General features: G+C 39.9%; 1 protein-coding gene across 1 annotated transcript in view; it reads right to left on the bottom strand.

Annotated features, from left to right (window-relative positions):
• schip1 (schwannomin interacting protein 1) overlaps positions 1-20,735 on the bottom strand; it is a 231,447-nt gene extending 210,712 nt beyond the window's left edge. Inside the window, exons 1-5 of the mRNA XM_026191808.2 lie at positions 20,681-20,735; positions 20,364-20,451; positions 10,613-10,680; positions 9,477-9,563; positions 6,935-7,076 (exon numbers count right to left, since the gene is read on the bottom strand). Coding sequence (XP_026047593.1) covers positions 6,935-7,076; positions 9,477-9,563; positions 10,613-10,680; positions 20,364-20,451; positions 20,681-20,703 — 408 coding nt within the window. The 5' untranslated portion in view covers positions 20,704-20,735. The remainder of the gene's footprint in view (positions 1-6,934; positions 7,077-9,476; positions 9,564-10,612; positions 10,681-20,363; positions 20,452-20,680) is intronic.
• Positions 20,736-21,000: the final 265 nt, after the last annotated feature.

Here is a 21,000-nt window from a genome sequence, read left to right as displayed (position 1 = left end):
TCCAGTAAAACTAAGACTGACATTTTTCCACTGTCTGTATTCAGACATATGTCATTAAACACTTTGGTCAGAGCGGTTTCAGTGCTGTGGTTCTGTCTAAAACATCATAGCAGTTATTCTGTTTTAAGAAGTAACTGAACTGTTGAGAAACTGCTTTTTCAATGATCTTACTTAAAAATGGGAGATTTGAGATCGGACTGTAGTTGTTCATTTGTGTCTTGTCAAGATTGTCCTTTTTTAGTATAGGTTTAATTACAGCAGTTTTTAGTGATTCTGGAAACACACCTGATAATAAAGAAAAGTTGACGATCTGTAACAGGTCTGACTCTAAAGTCTTTGAGACCTTTTTGAAAAAACTTGTTGGCAGGACATCTAAACAGCAAGAGGAGGAGTTCAGTTGACCTAAGATGTCCTCCAGGTCTTTGCTGTTAATAGGGTGAAACTGTTTCATGGTGTTTAAACAGTTTTTTGGTGGACACAGTACATATCCTGGATCTGCTGTTGATGTACCAATTGCTTGTCTAATCTTTTGGATTTTTTCTGTGAAGAATTTGGCAAAGTCATTGCAGGCCATGGTCGAATGAAGTTCAGCTGCCACTGACACAGGAGGGTTTGTTAGCCTGTCAACTGTAGAAAATAAGACCCGAGCATTATGGCTGTTTTTAGTGATGATGTCAGAGAAGTAGGACCTCCTTGCACTCCTGAGTTGTAAATTATAATTGTGAAGTTTCTCTTTATAGATGTCATAATGAACCTGGAGGTTTGTTTTTCTCCATCTGCGCTCAGCTTTCCTACACTCTTTTTTCATTTTTCACCAGTTTGGAGTTTCTCCAGGGAGACTTTTTCCTTCCAGAGATAACCTTCACCTTAATGGGAGCAATAGTGTCTATTACATTTAACATGTTAGCACTGAAGCTATATTGACGAGCTCATTGACTGACCCTCTGGACAGGTCAGGTGTTAATGGGAAGACCTGGTTAAAAATTGCACTACTGTATTCAGTTATACACCGTTTTGTGATCACTGCTGTTGATATATTTGTGTGGGCTGAGATTTTACTTTCAAAGAAAACACAGTAATGATCAGACAGGCCCACATCAGACACAGTAACCTTTGAAATGCTCAGGCCCTTGGAGATCAGTAGGTCAAGAGTGTGTCCTCTATTATGTGTGGCCTCTGTTACATGCTGAGTCAGCCCAAAGTTGCCCAGAGTGTTACTCAGGTCTTTAGTCCCTTTGTCCTGAGGGTTGTCCACATGGATGTTAAAATCCCCAACAATAATTACACAGTCGAAATCATCACAGATCACAGACAGCAGTTCACTGAGGTCATTAAAAAAGTCTGTGCAGTATTTGGGAGGGCTGTAAACATTAAGAAACCCAACTTTGGATGGGGCCTTCAGCTGTAAAGCCACATATTCAAAAGACTGAAAACTTCCAGGAGATAGCTGCTTACATTGAAATGATTCATTAAATAAGACAGCGACCCCCCCCCCCTCCTCTCCTAACAGCGTATGTGATAGGCTAAAGAGTGGGACAAAAGAGGGGGACAAAACATCATGCTTAAGAGAAAGAGCGTAAGCAAGAGTGATGATGGGAAAAAAAACTGGGACCTGCAATAGAGGGGGGGAAAGAGCAATCGGAGAAAAGGTGTGAGTGCAAAGAGAAGTGTGCTGAAATGAACAGTAGAGCATATAGCCTTAGGTACCAGATTGTTATTACTGCTGCAGATGGTTTGGAGATGCTTTCAGCAGATTTGTGTTGTGCTATAGTATATATATATGTGCGTGTGTATGTGTGTGTGCCACATCTCTGTCTGTGCGTGACTACATGTGAGCACGCATGCCACTATATGCTTGTTTAGTTTAAGTAATGTCAGCTAAATGGCATGTTTTCTAGATAAATAACCAATTAGAAGCTTGTGGGGCGTTTGCAGTGAGCTACAGCATCTAATCAAATCGCTATACACCAGCTGTAAACCATTGCTCTCATCTAAATGCTGCACACAGCCTGCTTTAAATATCCAATCAAGCGATTCAAGACCATGTGCTCACAAAAAAAGGATATGCAAAAATAAAAAGTGAGGACTCCCTTTTCCCTCACGATACTTAGCGTTTTTCTCCTACTTCTGGATCGACATCCATTTTACTGTCTGTCTCTTGTTCATTTGTCATCTTTTTCCTCATTTGTGTAACAGCTTTCATTGATTTGTTTTGGAAGGGCTTTAATGTGCCACTGAAGACTGTTGCTGTGTTTATATGTGTGTACACAAGCTGATGTGAGCGTGTAATTACGAGTACTTTTCCAGGTCCACGGATGTAAGAGTTAACATCTACCTCGTATGAAGACATAGAAACAGCAACAAAGAAGGAATCAGACATTTTGACTGACATACCTGTGCCCGTGCATACACTTGATCTCATACCCACGCAAATGTAGAGTCATAAAGGCTTCAAAGGCACAGTTATTATCGTCATAATCACTCCAAAATCTGCCGCATCTTATCTACCTTCTAACTCCTAATCCTTTCAGATTTTCAGTCATCCATCATTCTCTTTCTGCCTTTGGAGAAATTAGCCTTCTCTTCTCCTCATTTTATCTCACTGTCACATAGCCAAGATGAATTTTTAAGATAGCTTCCCGCTGGGCATTCACAAAATCAGTGGCTATTTCACAGCTTCACTTATAAGCTTAGTCTTGTGCATGCTGTGCAACCCACATTGTTTATAAGTATGCATAGTTTCTAGACTTAAGGCAAACATTGACGACAAATCATTTTTATTCAAGAACTAAAAACATTTCTTGCATTTAAAATTATGTTAGCTTGTCCGATTACTTTTGAACCTCAGAAAATGGAGGATGATGTATAAATATGGCTGTAATTAAAAAGGAAAGTCAGCACTTCAATCACATGCAGACTGCTTGATTTAAGAAGCACTGTGGTGGTGTACAGATGCAAGCTACAAAACTCTCAACAAATTATGCACCTAACTGTAGATGAAGCACATTCATTTTAGTCCATCTCTGTGTGTATTTCAGGGCTGAACATTCTTCTTGAGTTTATATTTTGCACAAGCAATCACATTTTCTTCCCTAACGGATACAAATGCAAGAGTTAGTGTCTCTCAGGAAGCCAGCTGAGCCTGGGCCTGTTTTGACAGTAAATAAGCTAATAGGCAAATGTCATGGCTATTAAATGAGTTAAACCCGATCGATGTCAACTCTGGAGCAGAGGTGTATAAATTCAATTCAAATGAGACACCAACTGACACCAATAAAACATTTGTTAGAATTTGTCAGGAGAAACACCAAGGGATGTGTGTGCGCGCGTGTGTGTGTGTGCACGGCAGGGGGAGGGCATAGGGTGCATTTGTGAATGTGAATGTGTAACTGTGCATGGAAAGGCAGTGGGAGAGAAAGCAAGGGATGACATAGAGTGAGGGTGGGGAAAAGGGATTAAGTAGGGTAGAGGTGGAGGCATAGATGAAGACGTCACTTTGCTTTGGATTCTTGGCGGTGAGAGATGAGAGAGTGATCTCCCACGCAGGCTACAGAAATGCTTACAGTGACACTTTCCCTCCACCTGGGCTGAACAAAAGGAAGGGGAAAAGTGCAAACATGTCACAGAGCCAGGAGGAGATCAATGTCCACAAACACAGTTAGCAGACAAGCAGCCATGGACGCACAAGCTGAATGCAGCTAAGCATAGAGGATGTTATGTAATTTATCTTTTTTTTAATACAGTCAGCTCTGTGCTTTTTATTCTTTTTCATCCTTCTCCTCACAGTCCTATTCGCCTCTTAACTATACATCACTTAAATCATTTCATCAGGCGCCCACCAGCTGTATCTTTTTCTCTGCAATGACAGCAACCGAGCTGAAGCGTTTTATCTCCATTCTCATCTCAACACTTTGGCTTTGATCTTCGGTTTGTGCGACTGAACGAACCTCACCAAACCATCCCAGAGGGCCACACTCTGCTGTGAATCATGGGGATCTACTCGTGCAATCAAGTCAGCACATATAGATGCTCAAATGTAAATGTACACATAAACTTTTTAAAGCATATTTGAAATGCAGAACAAACTGTACAAGGTACCTAATACTAGTCTACAATTATGGTCAAATAAAGCGGGAGCACAGAGACATAATTTGTTTCCAGCTTGCAGATAATGATCTGTTATATATCACTGAATTAGCATCTCTGCTTTCACTACTCCACACGACCTCATCAGCATTCAAAAGTGAAGCTAATCAATTCCCAGGTAAGTTCTCAAATTTGCCCAGATATGTCTACAGACAGAATGTTAGTTTAGCCCGAAGGCTGGTAGAAACATGACTTGTAATAGTGTGATTTTGCCTTCAGCATGTTAAGCACTTTGGTGGACACCAGTGTTTTAAGTACTGTTTCTGGAAGTTAAATGACGATTGATAACTGCATGCTTAATATGGAGTACACTCAGGCCAGCTCAACAAAAAAAAGGTTTGTTGTTTATCCTGACAATTCATGTGGTCAAGGAAGTCAGTAGAGTTGACCAGGAAGCAGAAAACCAGAGACTGAGATTTTTTAACTTTGAATAAAATATATATAAAAATGTGTGTGTGTGTGTGTGTGTGTGTGTGGTGCCCCCAAGGGGGATCATCTGGAGAAAAAAAGATGTGTTTCATTAAAAACAGCTGACTATCCTTGGCAGGAAAGGTTCATTTACTGATCCTCAAATGTCCATGTTTTAATTAATACAAGTGTATGGGCTAAGTGGAGGTGAAGTCATCATTACATGACGCATGGGCTATGTGTAGCAACCAGTCAGTTGTGAGCCTGTGTGCCAATCAGAAGTTTAAAAAAAAAAAAAGAAACATAAAATGGAAATATTCAACTGTAGTACAAGTACTTGAAATTTGTTGTATCTGGATAAACCCCTTGAGATGTAACATCTTGTTTCAAGGAGGTCGAGAGAGCTGAGGGTCTGGGAGGTACTGGGAAGGTGAGCTTGAATCTAGGAGGTTTTCCAATGTTGGAAGAAGTAAAGAAGGAAAAACCACAGTGCTGCAGTGTCTCCTCTATGTGTGTGTGTTCATGCATATTTCATGGAACTATGATATTGAAGTATGTTTGAACCTCCCCCTCCCCTACAGGCCAGCAGCAAGGTCCTTCAAGCCCACATGAGCCAACATGAAGAACCACACAAACATACATTCACAAACGCACACACATAGCATGGCACCCTGGCCTTATGCTGATGAATGTCTGTCCTTCAGCGACCACAAGAGCCACAGCAGAGTGATACAGTCTGAATGAGGACAGACGAAGCAAGAGAGAAAACGATGCAGAGAGAGTGGTGACAAGGCAGAGAGGGGAAGAAAAAAAATGGAGTTAAGAGTGTAGTGTGCTGTGGGCGGAGGTGCAAGAGAAGGCAAGGCAAGGCGGTACAGAGGGCAAAGGTTCAGCACAGCTTGTCCAGCATTACTCCACCAAAATAGAGCTTCAAACTGAAAAAGGTAAGGCAGATTGGGGAGTGAGTGACTCACAGTAAACACTCTCAGCAAAAGTGTTTAATCTCAAAAGATTTTTTTTGGTAAACTTTACACCATTCGATTTGAAGTAGTGGAGGAAAAGACTGACTAAGCGTTACTTAACAACAGCGTGCATAGGTGTGGGCTGCTTGGTGATATTACAAGTATTTCAATTGTTCAGTCGATGTGAAATAACATTAACAGCCACAATTAAGGTAAAAGTATTTAACTCGATTCAACGTCTCCTCTAATTGTATAACAATTTATTATAATATAGGACTAAAGTGTTAGCAGCATAATACAGTCCATCGTTTTCATGAGTCCAGCATATTTTAACATAAAATTTGCAAATAAAAAAATATATTTATTTATTAAATATATTGCAATAGTGAAGAGTAACATACTTGATTTTTCAAGAAGAGAGGGGATTCTTTGTCATCCTGGTTTTTAAGTTACAGCAAGTTTCTAATTAGCGAGACACTTTGCTGCTGTTTAATGAACAACAAACTCTTTCAACCAGAACAAACAACCTAATAAACAAAGCACATGCACACACTCACTGAGTCTCACCAGGATACTAGCCCATCTGTTTGCTAAGGGATTCTTGCTTCCTCTAACACTGCTTAAAAAGAGAGTGGGAAACAAATGCAACCCACACACACTAGTGAGTACGGAGACATGACATCATTTTTTCCCTGTGCTGAGTCTCTGCAAAGAACGTGGGCAGGAGTGCGCGGGTAGCTTGTGTGTGTGTGTGGCTCAGTGTGATTACTAAACTGTGAGAGCCGACACAGACTGGGGAATCAGCGCAGCAGACTAATGTGCGCGCCTCTGCGTCCACATGTGTCACTTAGAAGTTGAGGCGATCTAAAAGCATCTTTTTTTCATCTCTGCAATCATCTCCTTATCTCTGCATCTGCTTCTGACTGTCTTTGTTCTTTTCTCCTTGTCTTCTCGCTGTTTAGCAGTTATTTTTTTTCTCTGGCTTTTGTTTGGCTGCCATGCCCTGTGAGCATTGTTTAATGCACCCCCACATTCCCTGAGGAGATTGGGGGGAGTGTGGGGGTAAGATGGGGGAGGACAAGGGCATAGGCACTTCATTAATCAATCAACCAGCTTTGAAAATTTACCTAATTAACGGCTAATTACAGATCTGGGCACAGTGCCAGCTGGCATCCCATCCACCTACACCCCTGCAGTCCCCCAAATGACACTAGAGGTAAACATCCCTCCCTCGCTCCCTCTTTTTTACTCTCGTCTTTGTTAGTCTACCCATCCGTGCATCCTCTCCCCCCATTTGTTATTCATTCTCTACTGTAACAACAGATCACCGCTGATCACTCACTCAAGACATCTCTGAGCACTTGGCTCATTCTCATGTCACACCATATGGCTGTCTGATTTTGTTTTCGCAGTCTCACCGGTGAAATATTGGTGGTCATCACAGGTTCCTGGAGGCTCTCTGAAGGCACAGTCTCTCTCCAATGATCATTGGTTCGGTTCTTGTCTTGTGCTTGCCAGCTCTCTCTACGGGACATACTGGCACGCCAGGCACGCTGGATCCTGGTGACATAAGTCAGCAAAATGTATTTATTGAGACATCTTGCATTTTTTTTAAAAAAAGGGTGTTAAATTTTGGAGTTCTTCGTGAAAGGAAATGGTTTTGCTGAAACTTTTTAGAAGCCATGTTAAGTATTTGCTTCAAGGATGTTTGATGAACGATTGTTGGAGTGATAGCTGCTGAGCATAAAATACACAATGTTGTGCTGCCATAACCAAAGGCAAGCAAGTGTTGTTTTTTCTTACTCACTTTAAAAATAAGAAAAATAATGTAAAAAAGACAACAACATTCATTGGACACTTCATTAGATATATGGCTAGTGCAGAGTTGGACACCAATCTGTCTTAAACATTTTCTTGACTCTTTCATGGCATAGATTCACAAAGGAGCTGGAAACATCCCTCATTTTGGTCCATACTGACATGATAGTGTTCAGTTGCTACAAACTTGTCAGCTTTACATCCATGGTTTGTATCTCCCATTCTACCACATCCAAAAAGTCCTCTACTGGATTGAGATCTGGTGACTGTGGAGGCAATTTGAGTACAGTAAACTTAATGTCATATCCCACGCTATTACACCAGGACTACCCACCTGAATTGTTTCTTTCATGTGTTACATAAATTATGACTCTACTATCTCATTGATGCAGCAGAAAGAGTCAGTCCAGAGAACGTTTTTCCAGTCGTCTATTGTCCGATTTTTGTGAGCTAGTGTGAATTGTAGCCACAGCTTCCTGTTCTTAGCCAACAGGAGTGTCACCCGGTGTGGTCTTCTGCTGCCCATCTGCTTCAAGGTTGGATATGCTGTGCATTCACAAATGCTCTTCTGATACCTTGTTTGTATAAATGTCTTATTTTTGTTACTGTAGCATTACTGTAAGATCAACACAGTCTGTCTATTCTCCTTTAACATCAACAGATGTTCACTATTTTCTCTTTGTCTGACCATAAACCTGAGATAAATGTGAAGTAGTTTAAAATTTTCTGAATCAAATCAAATCACATTATTACCTTTTCTGATACATGGTTTGTACTTCAGGAGGTCAACCAACCTCGAAATACCTTTGTTGGTATCACGTGATTGGCAGTAATTCAGTTTACTTAACAAAGTGGCTGGAGAGCATAGAAATACCTAAGAAGGCGTAAAGAAGTAAGTCTAACAATTACCCATTAAAGAAATGTAACACAGCTCATTCTTTATTCTCCGATCACTTAATTTTTATCAAATTTAACAGCTTTGGTGCAGAGCTTTAAGCACATCTGCAGTACTGCTGGGCTTGTTCTTGTATGATAGCATACAATAATGAATTTGCAGTATATGTGTGAGTATATATACTGTCTGTCTGGCATAGTTGTAAGACTGAGCCAAAACAGGTTTCTTGCTTCTTCTTTTTTTAATTTGCTATCATTATGAATAAAGGTTAACTTAAATTTGAATGCTCACCAAAAAATCAAACAAACAAAAAAGCACAAACACAGTGAACACAGAACTGGAAGTGAAATAGTTCACTTCCAGTTCTGTTTCTTCATAAAACTGAAGGAATATTGCCAAGATGCAAGATATTAAGTAAACAAGTGCATCACACCAGATTTCTGTCTCTCTTTCTTTAACTCATCTTCTTATTTAGCTCTTTGAATTTCCAAGACAACTTCTCCTTCTTGGCCATTCTCAAACATCTTTCTCCTCAGTTTCTTGCTTAACTTTGTCTATGTTTTCCTTTTACCTTGTCCTCTCCCAGCCTATGTTTCCAACCTACAGACAGCTTTCTCTCCATCTTTCACTTTCCGCTCACTTTCATCCCAGTAGTCACCTCAACAGCAGACTCCAGGATGGAGTGTAGGATCAATTACCCGATGGAGAAACACATTCACCTCCAGTGGAGCAGAGAGACAGCTGAGGCAAATGGAACAAATTGAATTAAACCACATCTTCTAGCTCCAAGCCACTACCTTTTCTTCTTCCTTCGCTTCCTTCGCTTCTCCTTTTCCCTTTGCTTTTTCAGTCTCTCCATTTCCGTGTATTCCTGTTTCATTGACTTTTCTCTGAGTTCATCCAAACACTTTTTCCTTATCTGTCAACGTTTTTTTATCCTATAGAGAAATTGTTTTTTTTTCTATCCTTGGCTTCCAATGAAGTGAGAGCCTGAAGCCAGAGCTGTTCTTCCCTGTCGCACCTACAAGTGTGTAACTGCGTAGATGAAAGCTGACAAGAGTTAATGCTTTCAAAGTGACCCTTGACCCCACAAGTCCATGACCCCAAAGAACAGAATGAATTGAAAGGAACTGAACATGGATGACATTCAAAATGAAAGCCTTTCATATTGTAAGAATCTATTGTTATGACTGGGTATTGTACAAATAATCATAATAATACATAAAGCAGCCAAAAGTGATACTCACACAGCAGCCTTTATCTCTAGGTGCTGTTGTTGATCACGGCGGTGAAGGCTATTGTCGTCCTCCATCTCACTCCTACGTGGACAACTTCTACAACGATAACAGTGCAGATAAAGAATAATTGTGAGGTTGGAAATATAAATACTGGCATCAACACAGAACATGGTGTATGCAAATCATCTAAAAAATGATAAGTTGTTACTGCAGGGGTTACTGCACATACTAGGCTAGTGAAACCCCAATTTCAAAAACATACATAAAAGCAAACAATGTTTTGCAAATGTCATAAATCCACATTTAAAGAAAAATATCCCACTTTGATGGAAATGCCTCAAAAAGCTGGCATGAGGGCAAACAAAGGTTGGAAAATTAAGTGGTAATGTAACTAATTAGACTAACTCGTAACAGGTAAGTAATTTGACCCATAGTTTCTCAAAAATAAAGATGGCAGATGCTCACTAATCTGCAAAAACATGCATGCACAAATTGTTGAATTGTTTTAGAATAATGTTCGGCATTTGCAATGATTGAATATCTCATCATCTGCATTATATGATATTATTAAAACATTCCAAAAATCTGGAGAAATCTCTATGTGCAAGAGGCACAGCCTAAAGTCAATATTGGAATGTCAATGAGCTTCAGGTTCTTCAGGCAGATCTGTATTAAAAACAGATGATTCTGTCATGGAAGTCATGACAGAATTCCAACATAGGAACATTTAAAGAAGAATACATGTGTACGTACAGAAGAAGAACCAGCTTGTTATCAGCAATCAGTTCAAATGCCTGCATCTCTGATGGTATGGGGGGGCACAAGTGCCTATGAAAGTCGCAGCTTGCATATGTGGAAAGGTACCATCAATGCTAAAAGGTACATGGTACATTCTTTTAAATCTGTGTTCAATTTTGAATAAAATATGGCTTTATAAGGTTTGCAGATTCATGCATTCATTTTTTTTATTTACATCTTACACAGCTGCCTAATGTTTTTGGAATTGTGAAATAAAGTGCTGTTATGGCAAAATGGTTCTGATAGCTTTAAAATCCAACATTGCATTTTCCTATTGTGGAGAATGCCGTGTGCTTTGGGGTTTTTTGCTCATTTATGAACAGGCAGATTTCTGTACAGGGTCTCACCTTTCTATCTTTTGAACAGCTTGGCCTCCGCTGTGGTTGCAGTAGCGATGATACCTTTTCACTTCTTCCTGGCAGTTGAAAAACATCAATATGTCAGCATGGTCTATAATTCTCAGTGTTAATGGAATACGCATATGACAGTGGAAAAGCTGTATGATAATAAATATGTAGTATATCTATCTGTATGTGTAATTAATAACACCTACACACATACTGCCTGGCATAGCTACATAACTGAGTCAAATCAGGTGATTTATAATTTGTTGTTGCTATCAGTCCCTTCTAACCTCAAATAAGGGCGCATATTTGAGTCACTTGATTAACACAGATTTGTAAGTTGGAATAATGCTGATGCATAGCAGCATATGTCGTATGCAGGTGCCAACTAGCCGGGTATCCGCTAAGAAGAGCCACTCTCCTAAACAGTAGGTCATAGCAGGTCTCACCACAATCTTGTAAACATTTCCTTTCACTCTTGCTGCTTTTATTCTGTTAAAAAACAACCCTGGCAGCTCTTCTCCACTTGTCTCATGCACTGTCTGTTGCTTTGAATGGTCTGCCACAGACATTTAAACTCACCCACCTTCACTACCTCTACTCCTTACTTCTTTACTACTCTGCCTGTCTCCCTTTCATTCTCACATATGTATTTTGTCTTGCTTCTACTGACTTCATTCCTCTTCTCTCCAGGTCATACCTCCACCTCTCCAGGCTCTCCTTATCTGCTCCCCACTCTCACTAGACACGGCAGTGTTGTCTGCAAATATCATCTGTCAACATGTCCATCGCTGCCACAAACAAGAAGGGCTTCAGCACTCATCACTGAGCTTACACCCACCCCCACCTTGAACTTTCACTGACACTTCTACTGTACACCTCACTGATGTCTTGCTGTACTGCACCACACTTTGCCACTCTTGATTTTCTCATTTAGTATCACAGTTCCTTTCTTAGTACCTTATCATAAGCCTTCGCTAGATACACAAAGACACAAAAAAAACCCCTCTCACCTTCTCTATCAAAATTCTTAAAGCAAAAGTTGCATCTATAGTACTCTCATGGCATGAAGCCATACTGCTGCTCACTGATCATCACCCCTGTCCTTAACCTTCCCTTCAACCACTTATTCCCACGGTTTCATGGTATGACTCATCAACTTTATCTCTCTGTAGTTATTACTAGGCTTGTCACGATACTGCAATTGCAAAGTCGATACCGACTTTGCCAGGACTCCATACAAATTTGAAACAGGTATTAGATTAAGATCAAGTTTAAAGGTGTTGGTTTGGAGGTTTTATCCAGTTCACAAATTATTTAGATAATTTCATTGCAGACCCTGAAGATAAAATATATTTTAGAACATACTAATAAACTAAGGGTTCAGCAAACAGCACAATACCTAACATCTAAATAATGTAATTATTGTAGAAGAGCATTATGGAAAAGTTACAAATACATTATGGATAAAGGGTGCTTTTACTTATACTTAAAATAATAATAATAATAATAATAATAATAATAATAATAATAATAATAATAATAATAATAATAAAATAAGTTGTGAAAAACAGAGCACTCACTTTTAAATCTGACCACACAGTTTGCTACATCAAAATAGGTGACACATTTTAATAAATTACTGTAAAAATAGAAAAGTTACATTTCATCATCTTGCCTGCGGCTGCCTGCTGCTCTCTCTCTGCAGCTCTTTGCATCCTCAGCGCTACTCATCAGTCCTGAAACCGCTGCTCTGCTCCAGACTTTCACCTTTCATTTGCTCTGTTTAGGTCTTGGACTCTATGCTAAGTTCAGCTATGGTTCCCTCACTGCTAAGTGATAATTGCTAAGTGGCTAATGTTACTGTGTGTGCCAGACAGGTTAACATTTATGATAACTGTCTAAAACTTCAGTGTTGTTGAAACAGGAGGTTTACTGACGACTGAAATTCTTCCTAAAGTGTCGTTCAGTGTCATAAACATTAACTTCTTTAGTTGTTAGTGAGGAGAGGAGCTCTTTGCCTCACTGTGTCAGCTACAGGAAGTAAAGACAGCACTGTTTCTATCAGTGTTGTTGCAAATACGTATGCATTTCCTCACTCTCCAGGATTGTGTTAAACATTCTGGTTAAAATGTCCGTTGACCTCTCTTCTAGAGATGGCACGATACCACTTTTTTATGTCCGATACCGATACCGATATCATAAATTTGGATATCTGCCGATACCGATATGAATCCGATATAGTGTTTTTTAATCAACAAAACTGTTTTTTAAATATCTTGCTGCATTTTGTATAAGTTCATACTCAAGTTTAAAACAACAACTACACTAAAGCTATTCTGTTATACCTGTATCCAAAAAAAATATTTCATAGTTCAGCAATACTGATCAATCTAATAAACTTAGACCTACACCATCCTCCCTATTCTGGTATTTTAAAGAGTACTTAGCGTAAATATTAAGCAACCTAACTAATAGGGTTCCAACTCCCAGCAACAACAAAAATAAATAAATAAAAAATAGGGAACCACCCCTCACGCTCCACCTCATGATGCTTAATCGACGTAATCAACCTTAATTTGATGCAGTGTGGAAAAAAAAAATGCACAGAAATCAATTATTTTTCAAGAAATATTAAATAGATTCAACATCTTTCTTCAACAAAATTGCAGACTGCACAGATGGTACCTTCACAAAGGAAAAAGTACTATAGCTTACTAGGGTATTTATATTAGACTTAATAGTTACTATATACAGTAATTGACTTCTATTCATTTTGCATCAAATTAAAACTTTGGCTGTCAGATAATTATTTATTAAAAGCTAGACATTTTAAATGAGAATAAGAAAGAAAAGTATGTCTTTGTGCCCCCTTTTCCCTGTTAATGCCCTATCGGCCCCCCTGGCTAAACTTTGCTAGATCCGCCCCTGCACAGTTACCAGCCGTCAGCTACGTAGAAAAAGATCCTCGAGTAGAAAGTAATATTAAATACATTCTAACAACAGCTTATAGAGCTTAAACGTGCTGCTGTTGTTCAGCCGCTGGTTTCCTCTTTCTGGTGCAAAGTGGGCCAAAAGCAAACAAGAGAGACTGACTCCCGACAGAAAAGCCGATCAGCTGATCGTTAAGCAGTTTCATGATTGAAATAGCAGCAAGAAGAGGCAGTCGTTTTTTAAGCTTAACGCAGGAATGCTTTACAAACATTCAGAGATGGACTTACACACTTGCTTTACTTCTCTCGGGGATAACTTTGTCGGAGATGAAATGCCGGGTTGCTAGCGAAGCTCCAAATGCTATCCAGACCACCAACAGGTCCCGCATGCCACAGCCGCTCTATCACGTGATGCATACTGCTCCGACATGCTAACGTTCTGAGGTGAGTTACGGCGTGTTGCAAGTTTTGTGAGGTGCTTTCGTGATATTTAATGGATCGGATTACATTTTTTATTTTTCTCCGCTATCCGATCCAGTAATTTAGGTCAGTATCGGACCGATACCGATACGTAATATCGGATCGGTCCATCTCTACTCTCTTCTAGACACCATCACACATCCACAGGTATGTCTTCTGGAACACCAGTCCTTCCATCTCTTCATAGCTGTCCTCACTTCCTCCTTACAAATCTTCTGCACTTCCTGCACTAACCTTTCTCTATTTGTCCCCCTCTTTCATTTTCTTCATTAATCAGCTTCTCAAAGTACTCCTTCCTTGTTTTCAACACTCTTCCTTCGTTTGTTAGTTCCCATCTCTATCTGTAACCACCCTAACATCCTTTCCAGCCATCTCGCCAATCAATACAAGTTTTCCTTCCTTAGTGTTCAACCTCATACACATTTCACTATAAGCTTTTTCCTTTGTTACCTCTCCCAGCCTATCAGACTTTATCTTTTCTAACCTTTTCCTTTGAATACTTTCCTCAATTCCTTGTCTTCTTTCCTCTGTAAAGAATCAAACACCTTTTTGGCAGTGTCCTTTACGGCTTCATCTGTATTTTTCCAGTCATCTGGAAACTCTTCACTACCCAGAGCCTTTCTCTTGCAAACACAATACATCTACCTTCCTCCTCGCCATCATATCAGTCAACTCTCTCCCTTTACCTGTCTTGGTTCCTACATTTAAAATCCCTAGTCTCATCTCCATATTCCAGCCTCTTCTTTTCGTTTCGTTTCTCTTGTTCTGGCTCAGAACACACTTTCAGCCTCGCTTCTTCCTTTGTCTTTGGCCAACAGGACCACAGTTTGCATCCTGATAGTTAACAGCAATGGAGGCAGTTGTTGTTAAACCAGACCATGACCAATTTGGTATGGAAAGCTCATTCTTGATGATTTGATTGATTTCGATTTTATGCCGAATGCTCTGATGAAAACGTCTTATATCTGGGCATGGGACTGGCAATACATCTGGAAAAATGGTGAGTTTTGTAGGCTGAACTAATTCACACGCCTTAAATACATTTATCTAGTTATTCATCCAACTTTACATTTTTGTTCTCATCTTTAAATACAATAAACCTTACTTCATAAATTAATGTGCCAAATGATGTAACATAATATTCATACTCTAAATTGTAAAATGTAGAAATATCAACAATGAGTATAAAAATAAACCTGGCTAAATCAAGGAAATTAAAATGATACAACTCTTTTATAAGGCGTTATAGGTGCATAAACACTACTAATGGATCATTGCTTGATAGTGGTTGCTAGGCAACATGATTACATATGTAAGAACCTTTAGGGGCCTTTTAGATACCTGTGTGAAAAGTTTGGTTGCACAACTGATTGTGTGGGAGTAGTTTGCAGACAAACCAACAAATATTTTTTCTATTACACTAAAATACACGATCACCTGTGGCAGTGTGAACTTCATATGTCAGTGTTTCTCATACAACTCATTCTGTTGAGTTTAAAAGACAAAATGTACATTTGAAAGGTCTGGGAAAACCTGTGTTTCCAAATTTAATTCTTTCTAGACGACAATATGCCCTTTGAGATGACAAGAAACTATTTAAAGTATGTAGTCTTGGCATTGTCCAGTTACAGAACTACCCCAGTTTGAACATCACCACACAAACTTATACTATACTTGTTGGGGAAAGAAAAAGACTACTTTGGAACATATTCTCAGGCCAGACATCCTAAAGTTCATAATTTCAACTGCAGCCTTTTGCATTCAATACATACAAAATCAAATCTTTTGAGCAAAATTTTGTGTCACAGCACATTCATTTTCTGTATGTTTTGCACATTTCGGTACATGTAGTACAGGCATTGTGTGCTGTTACTGTAATAGTTTGACTCTTCTAAATGTTTATGCATATCTACCAACCAAAGCCAATTATGGATTAAGTGTTCAAGATACCAGGCAAAGGATTTAAAATATAAGTGTGTCAACAAGTGTTATGCCGTATCAAATGAAGACTCCATCCAGATGCTCTAGCCAACATAAGAATCCATGACTAATGGCAATGGCAGTGTTAAATGGAATGAATGTGTTAGCATATTTTATACAATATTTGTTAATATAAAAATTTTGATATGCTAAAATATATGGATACTACTGAGATCAGAAATAATTACTCTTCATGATACTGATTATGATAAAGATCAGCTGACAAATCACAGCTTAAAGAGACAATTATTAGTTACTAATATTTACTGAAGCTATGTTTTTTTGTTGTTGTTGTTTTTTCAGCTACTATTTATTCACCACCAACTGTAATCTCTTGGGTTTCTGAACGAGATAAAATGCTCTACAATTACATAAGAAATATCAAGGGAGGGATATTGCTTGCAGTCTATAGGGCAATCGATTAAATCAACACCTGAATACATGGTTGCATAGAAACGGGGATATTAGTGAAACCTGCTGCTCCTGTGCATATAAACAAGTTTATCACATTATTTTCGATAGCAAAATAAGGGCAATCAATAGACTTGGATGCAAGGTAAAGTGAAGCATTAAGTTGCTGAAAAATGGGAGATGGATGGAAAAGTGGGATAAAGGGGAGAGAAAACAACAGCACATAGCAGAAAGTCTGCTTCCCTTTAATTGATGAGTTATTAAAATCATTATTTCTCAGCGTCCTAGTTCTATCACAAAGATCGATGGCAGGCACCACTGAACGGCCACACTAAAACACTTGCACACGTACACAAAACACTTGTGGGAGATGGTCGGGCCTTTGTGCCCTTCAGTCTAGCATTGTCTCTCCACAGGATAAAGCCCCCCTCCACAAGCCCGTGGACACAAACACTGCACTAGAACAGTTAATGCACCTGCATACGTGCACAGCAGCATGTATGCAAGCACGTATACACCTCAGTCTGATCTCAGAGGATTTCATTACAGTGTGTTGATGCGCCGAAACATCTGCATTACACTATTGACTCTTTAGCTGTCGCTCGACTTGCCGATCAGCTCGAGGAAATACCCAATCAAGAGGGCTGTACCACTGGAGGTGCTCATTAATTGTGACATTGGAAATCAATTTACATGCGCAGTGCATGAGAGGAGTAATATGGAAGTCAACATTTACTCTTTCGTCTGAGTCCCCAAGTACAAAAAAAGCATTCAGAGAGATGATAGTGTTACTGAGGTGTTTCTGTGATTACGTAATTTGAAATCTTGTTTTCTCTTAGTATTATAGCTATGCAGTAAAAGAGTGGCAATAAATATCCTTATATAGAAAGCTTTATATCCTTTAAGAGGTGAGAAAGGGGTACAAGAAAACTAGGAGAGAGAAAAAAGAAAAGACAAACAAATCCAAATGAAAGTGTCGTGTGAAAATAGTTACATGTTGATTATATTATAACATGTAGAGACCTTTAACTGGCAGGTGCAGCTGAATGTATACATTCTCATAAATCCTAGGCTGCTGTACTTACACAGCTATCAATATCTGGCTGGAGTAGATCTAGTAAAGCTAGAAGAAGCAAATCAGGTACAGCAACACAAAAAAAGTAGATGAAGAGCTGTAATTAAAAAGTAAAAAAAAAAAACCCTCATACATACCTATTTATTTGAAAGACATCCACAGATTTAATATCTATAAATCAAAAGAAATGACTCTAATGGAAGAGCCATCACACAGCATTTACACTAAGGCTGAACAGGCACATATTTTAACTATCTGTTCCTCTTTTGATCTGCCGTCTTTTGCTGCTGCGAGGTAATTCTGCTCGACACGTGATGACAGATCTCAAAACTGTTAGTTTTGTCAATTTTCTGCTGACCAGCTGTTTTGGTTGGGCGGCAGATTCGTCTCCTTCGCACTGATGCACTCAGAATATACTTTATTCGATATGAGCCTTCAAAACTGCCTGTGTTGAGCATATGGCACTGCGGTGAAGAATGCAGAACATTCAAGAAGCTGAAAATGGTAAGGTACAATGAGGGAAGCAAGAGCCTATCAATTAAGAAGAAGTGAGCACAGGGTTATTCAAAAAAAAATAGAAGAAGAAGATATGAAGTGGGTGGGGTGTGATGAAAAGAGATGAAGGAGGTGAGAGAAAATGATCACACACCCCATCAAAATGCAAAATGGAGCACTTGGGAGTATTCCCCAGCCGGTACTATTAACCAGCGGAGAGCTGCTCCGGTTAACATATGGTGAGGAAAGTTCTGAGTGCATATAGACAAGGCCATCATCGGTAAGGGGGCTTCTTTCAGTGATCAAAGACCGTAAGCTCACACTTTGAGACCTGACCAGCCTTCAGGGACATTTTAAAGGGATGAGATGGAAATCACCACAGAACTGGCAGATAATTGTGTGTTTTACCGTGAGGTGGGGAGAGGTGTTTTTTTTATTTACCTGTGGCACTAAATTCCAGTGTGAATACGAACACTGGGGTGGGCAAAGAACACATCTGTCCATCAGCGTGCAAGCTCATGCTGCTCGTCCACATCATTACAACTCAATCGCGGGGCGTTTGAGTGAGCTAGCGCAAACAGCACTCAGCGCTGCTCTGTCCCACTCAGGGAGATACAGTAATGCACTTCTGAAATATGACACCCTTCCCTGGCACCACACTCGTACTGTGTACAACCCTCTGCATAACAGAATGCTGCAGTTGTGCCTAAAATGCAAGACTCTGTTGTTGCCCTGTACCGCGATACAGGATCTGAATGAAATCCATGGATATTCAGCTCCTGTTGAATATATTCATTAAAAAGACTGCACATTGGGACATTTTTTTCTTGATTTTTATTGAATTATAAGTTTCATGCATGATACTGGTAACAGATTTCAAAATTCCAACTGTGAGTGGTGCATCAAATATTCCACCTTTTATATTTTATACTTAACCTCATTAGATGTGACCCCATTGGCATGCTGCTTAAATAATCTCTCTGTAAAATGATTAGCAACACGGACCCATAGCCATAAAATTCAGCTTTTCCATTGATTACGGGGTAATAGCTAGATAGATTAATGCGCTTCTCACGGGGTTCTCACCTCGGCAATGAATCTGAATCACTCATGCACACGGAGCAAGTGGAGCAGCCTCAGTAACCCACATTTGTATCCTCACTCATATATATCTAATGCCAATTACTGATTGGTCCTTCACCGAGCTTCTTCACGTCCTCCTCAGCAGTCTTGCATGAATCCACCCTGACGTGGCATGTCACAGAGCTGAGCTAGATCAATTTAGAAATGTCATTTTTGGAAAAGTGATGATGAAATTCAGCTGTCAGGTCGCGCAGTAGAAACACATCAGGATAAAATCTGAAGTCAAAATGAGCAAGTGTTGGAGGATGTGAAATAAAAAAAAGGGGGGGGGGGGGGGGGCACCATCATACTATATTGCAGAGTAAGTGAAAAATGTATGATGGAACTCTGCTTTCAGATCTCACAGGCTCAATATCCCCAGCCACCGATAATGCGCAACACTACATCACCGACATTAAATATTCAGGGGCTCGCTACACCTAGGTGAACTTGTGCACCTATACACTCACCTCGAGCACACAATGGAAACAGTCTGTTAAAGATGACTCGAGCAGAACAGAATTTACATTAGCAAGTCAACTGCAACAACTGCTCCTTTCAAACCAGATGTCAGAGCTATTAAACTCTATACATGAGCTCAGGACTCATTGAAATGAGGAACACATGCCAGCCCCATTCAGCTGAGCAGTTCAACTATGGCTATAGAAATATGACTATTTCTTTCTGAAAATGAAGTCATTTATAATGAAGGGCGCTATATGTAGTATTAATGAGACCTTTTTTAGTTGCGGCCACAACGATAATCTTTGAGTGGCCCCGAGCCAACATAAAAAAAGCAATTTCCTAAACCAAACTGAACTCAGTCAGTTTTACCATTTTAAATGGTGAATAAGGGAAGCAGAATTCAAAGCACTTAGAGAGCAAGGGAGAAAAACGGCTTTAATATAGTTTTGGAAAAGATTTTCCATTGTGCATAATGTTGGTGCTTTTCTAATGTCTTTCCAAAGTGCAACAGAAGTCCAAAAGCGGATAATGAAAGACATTTTTAATAGATGTTTGCAACATACACCGTCTTCTCTCCTCTCCTAGAAGTGTGTGGTGCCCAGCAGTGAAAGCGTCAACTTAGCGCTCCAAAAAAGAATGACAAAGTGAATGACATCATTACTGAACTGTTCCCTCACCGAAAAAAAAAAAAACAGTCTGTCATCCATCCACAGACATGACTTTCCCAGCACCAGACAATTATATATAATCTATTTTACAGTAATGACAACAATACTAACAGCCTGCATCTTACCTGGTTATTGATGCACAGAGCAAGGTGCTTCCTCTCCCGAGCCAGACTCCCGCTGCGCAGTCTCACCTCCTCTCCTTGGTGAACATTTCTGGAAGGACATCACTCAAGTTAGAATGCAAAACTCTCAAAAATATGAAATATGTCATGCGAGGAGCCTGTACTCTGTGTCCAGCTGCAGAGAGTACCGATACGTAGGGTTTTAAAATCACTCATCAGTGCTTGAAGCAGCCGTTACCGGAGCTTCCCGTTTAACCGAAATAACAAACACTGCTGCTTTACATTTGGGACTAAGGCGAGTCGCTGCGCGGGTTACTAACCTGTACGTGCCGCTCCTCAGCATGACGAGCTCTCCACCCGCAGTCAGACAGAGATGCAGTGAACACTTAGAGTCGGGAGCAGCCGGTGAGCGACCACACTTGGAAAATTTTCGCAGCCAATGGGATGCTGAGGGTGTGCGCGTGCCCCCCGCCTCTGCTTTTCAATACAGCGCCCCCCCCCCCCCCCCCGCGTGTGTTGACACGGCGTCATTTAACTTGGCGATCGACTTTAATCGCTGTATTCTGCGCGGTTTATCTCGTGTGTGTGTGTGTGTGTGTGTGTGTGTGTGTGTGTGTGTGTGTGTGTGTGTGTGCGCGCG

The sequence above is a fragment of the Astatotilapia calliptera genome, chromosome 14, assembly GCF_964374335.1.
Source record: "Astatotilapia calliptera chromosome 14, fAstCal68.1, whole genome shotgun sequence".
Lineage (NCBI taxonomy): Eukaryota > Metazoa > Chordata > Actinopteri > Cichliformes > Cichlidae > Astatotilapia > Astatotilapia calliptera.
The sequence above is the reverse complement of the archived record's forward strand: the minus strand, read 5'-3'. Positions and strand labels throughout refer to the sequence as shown.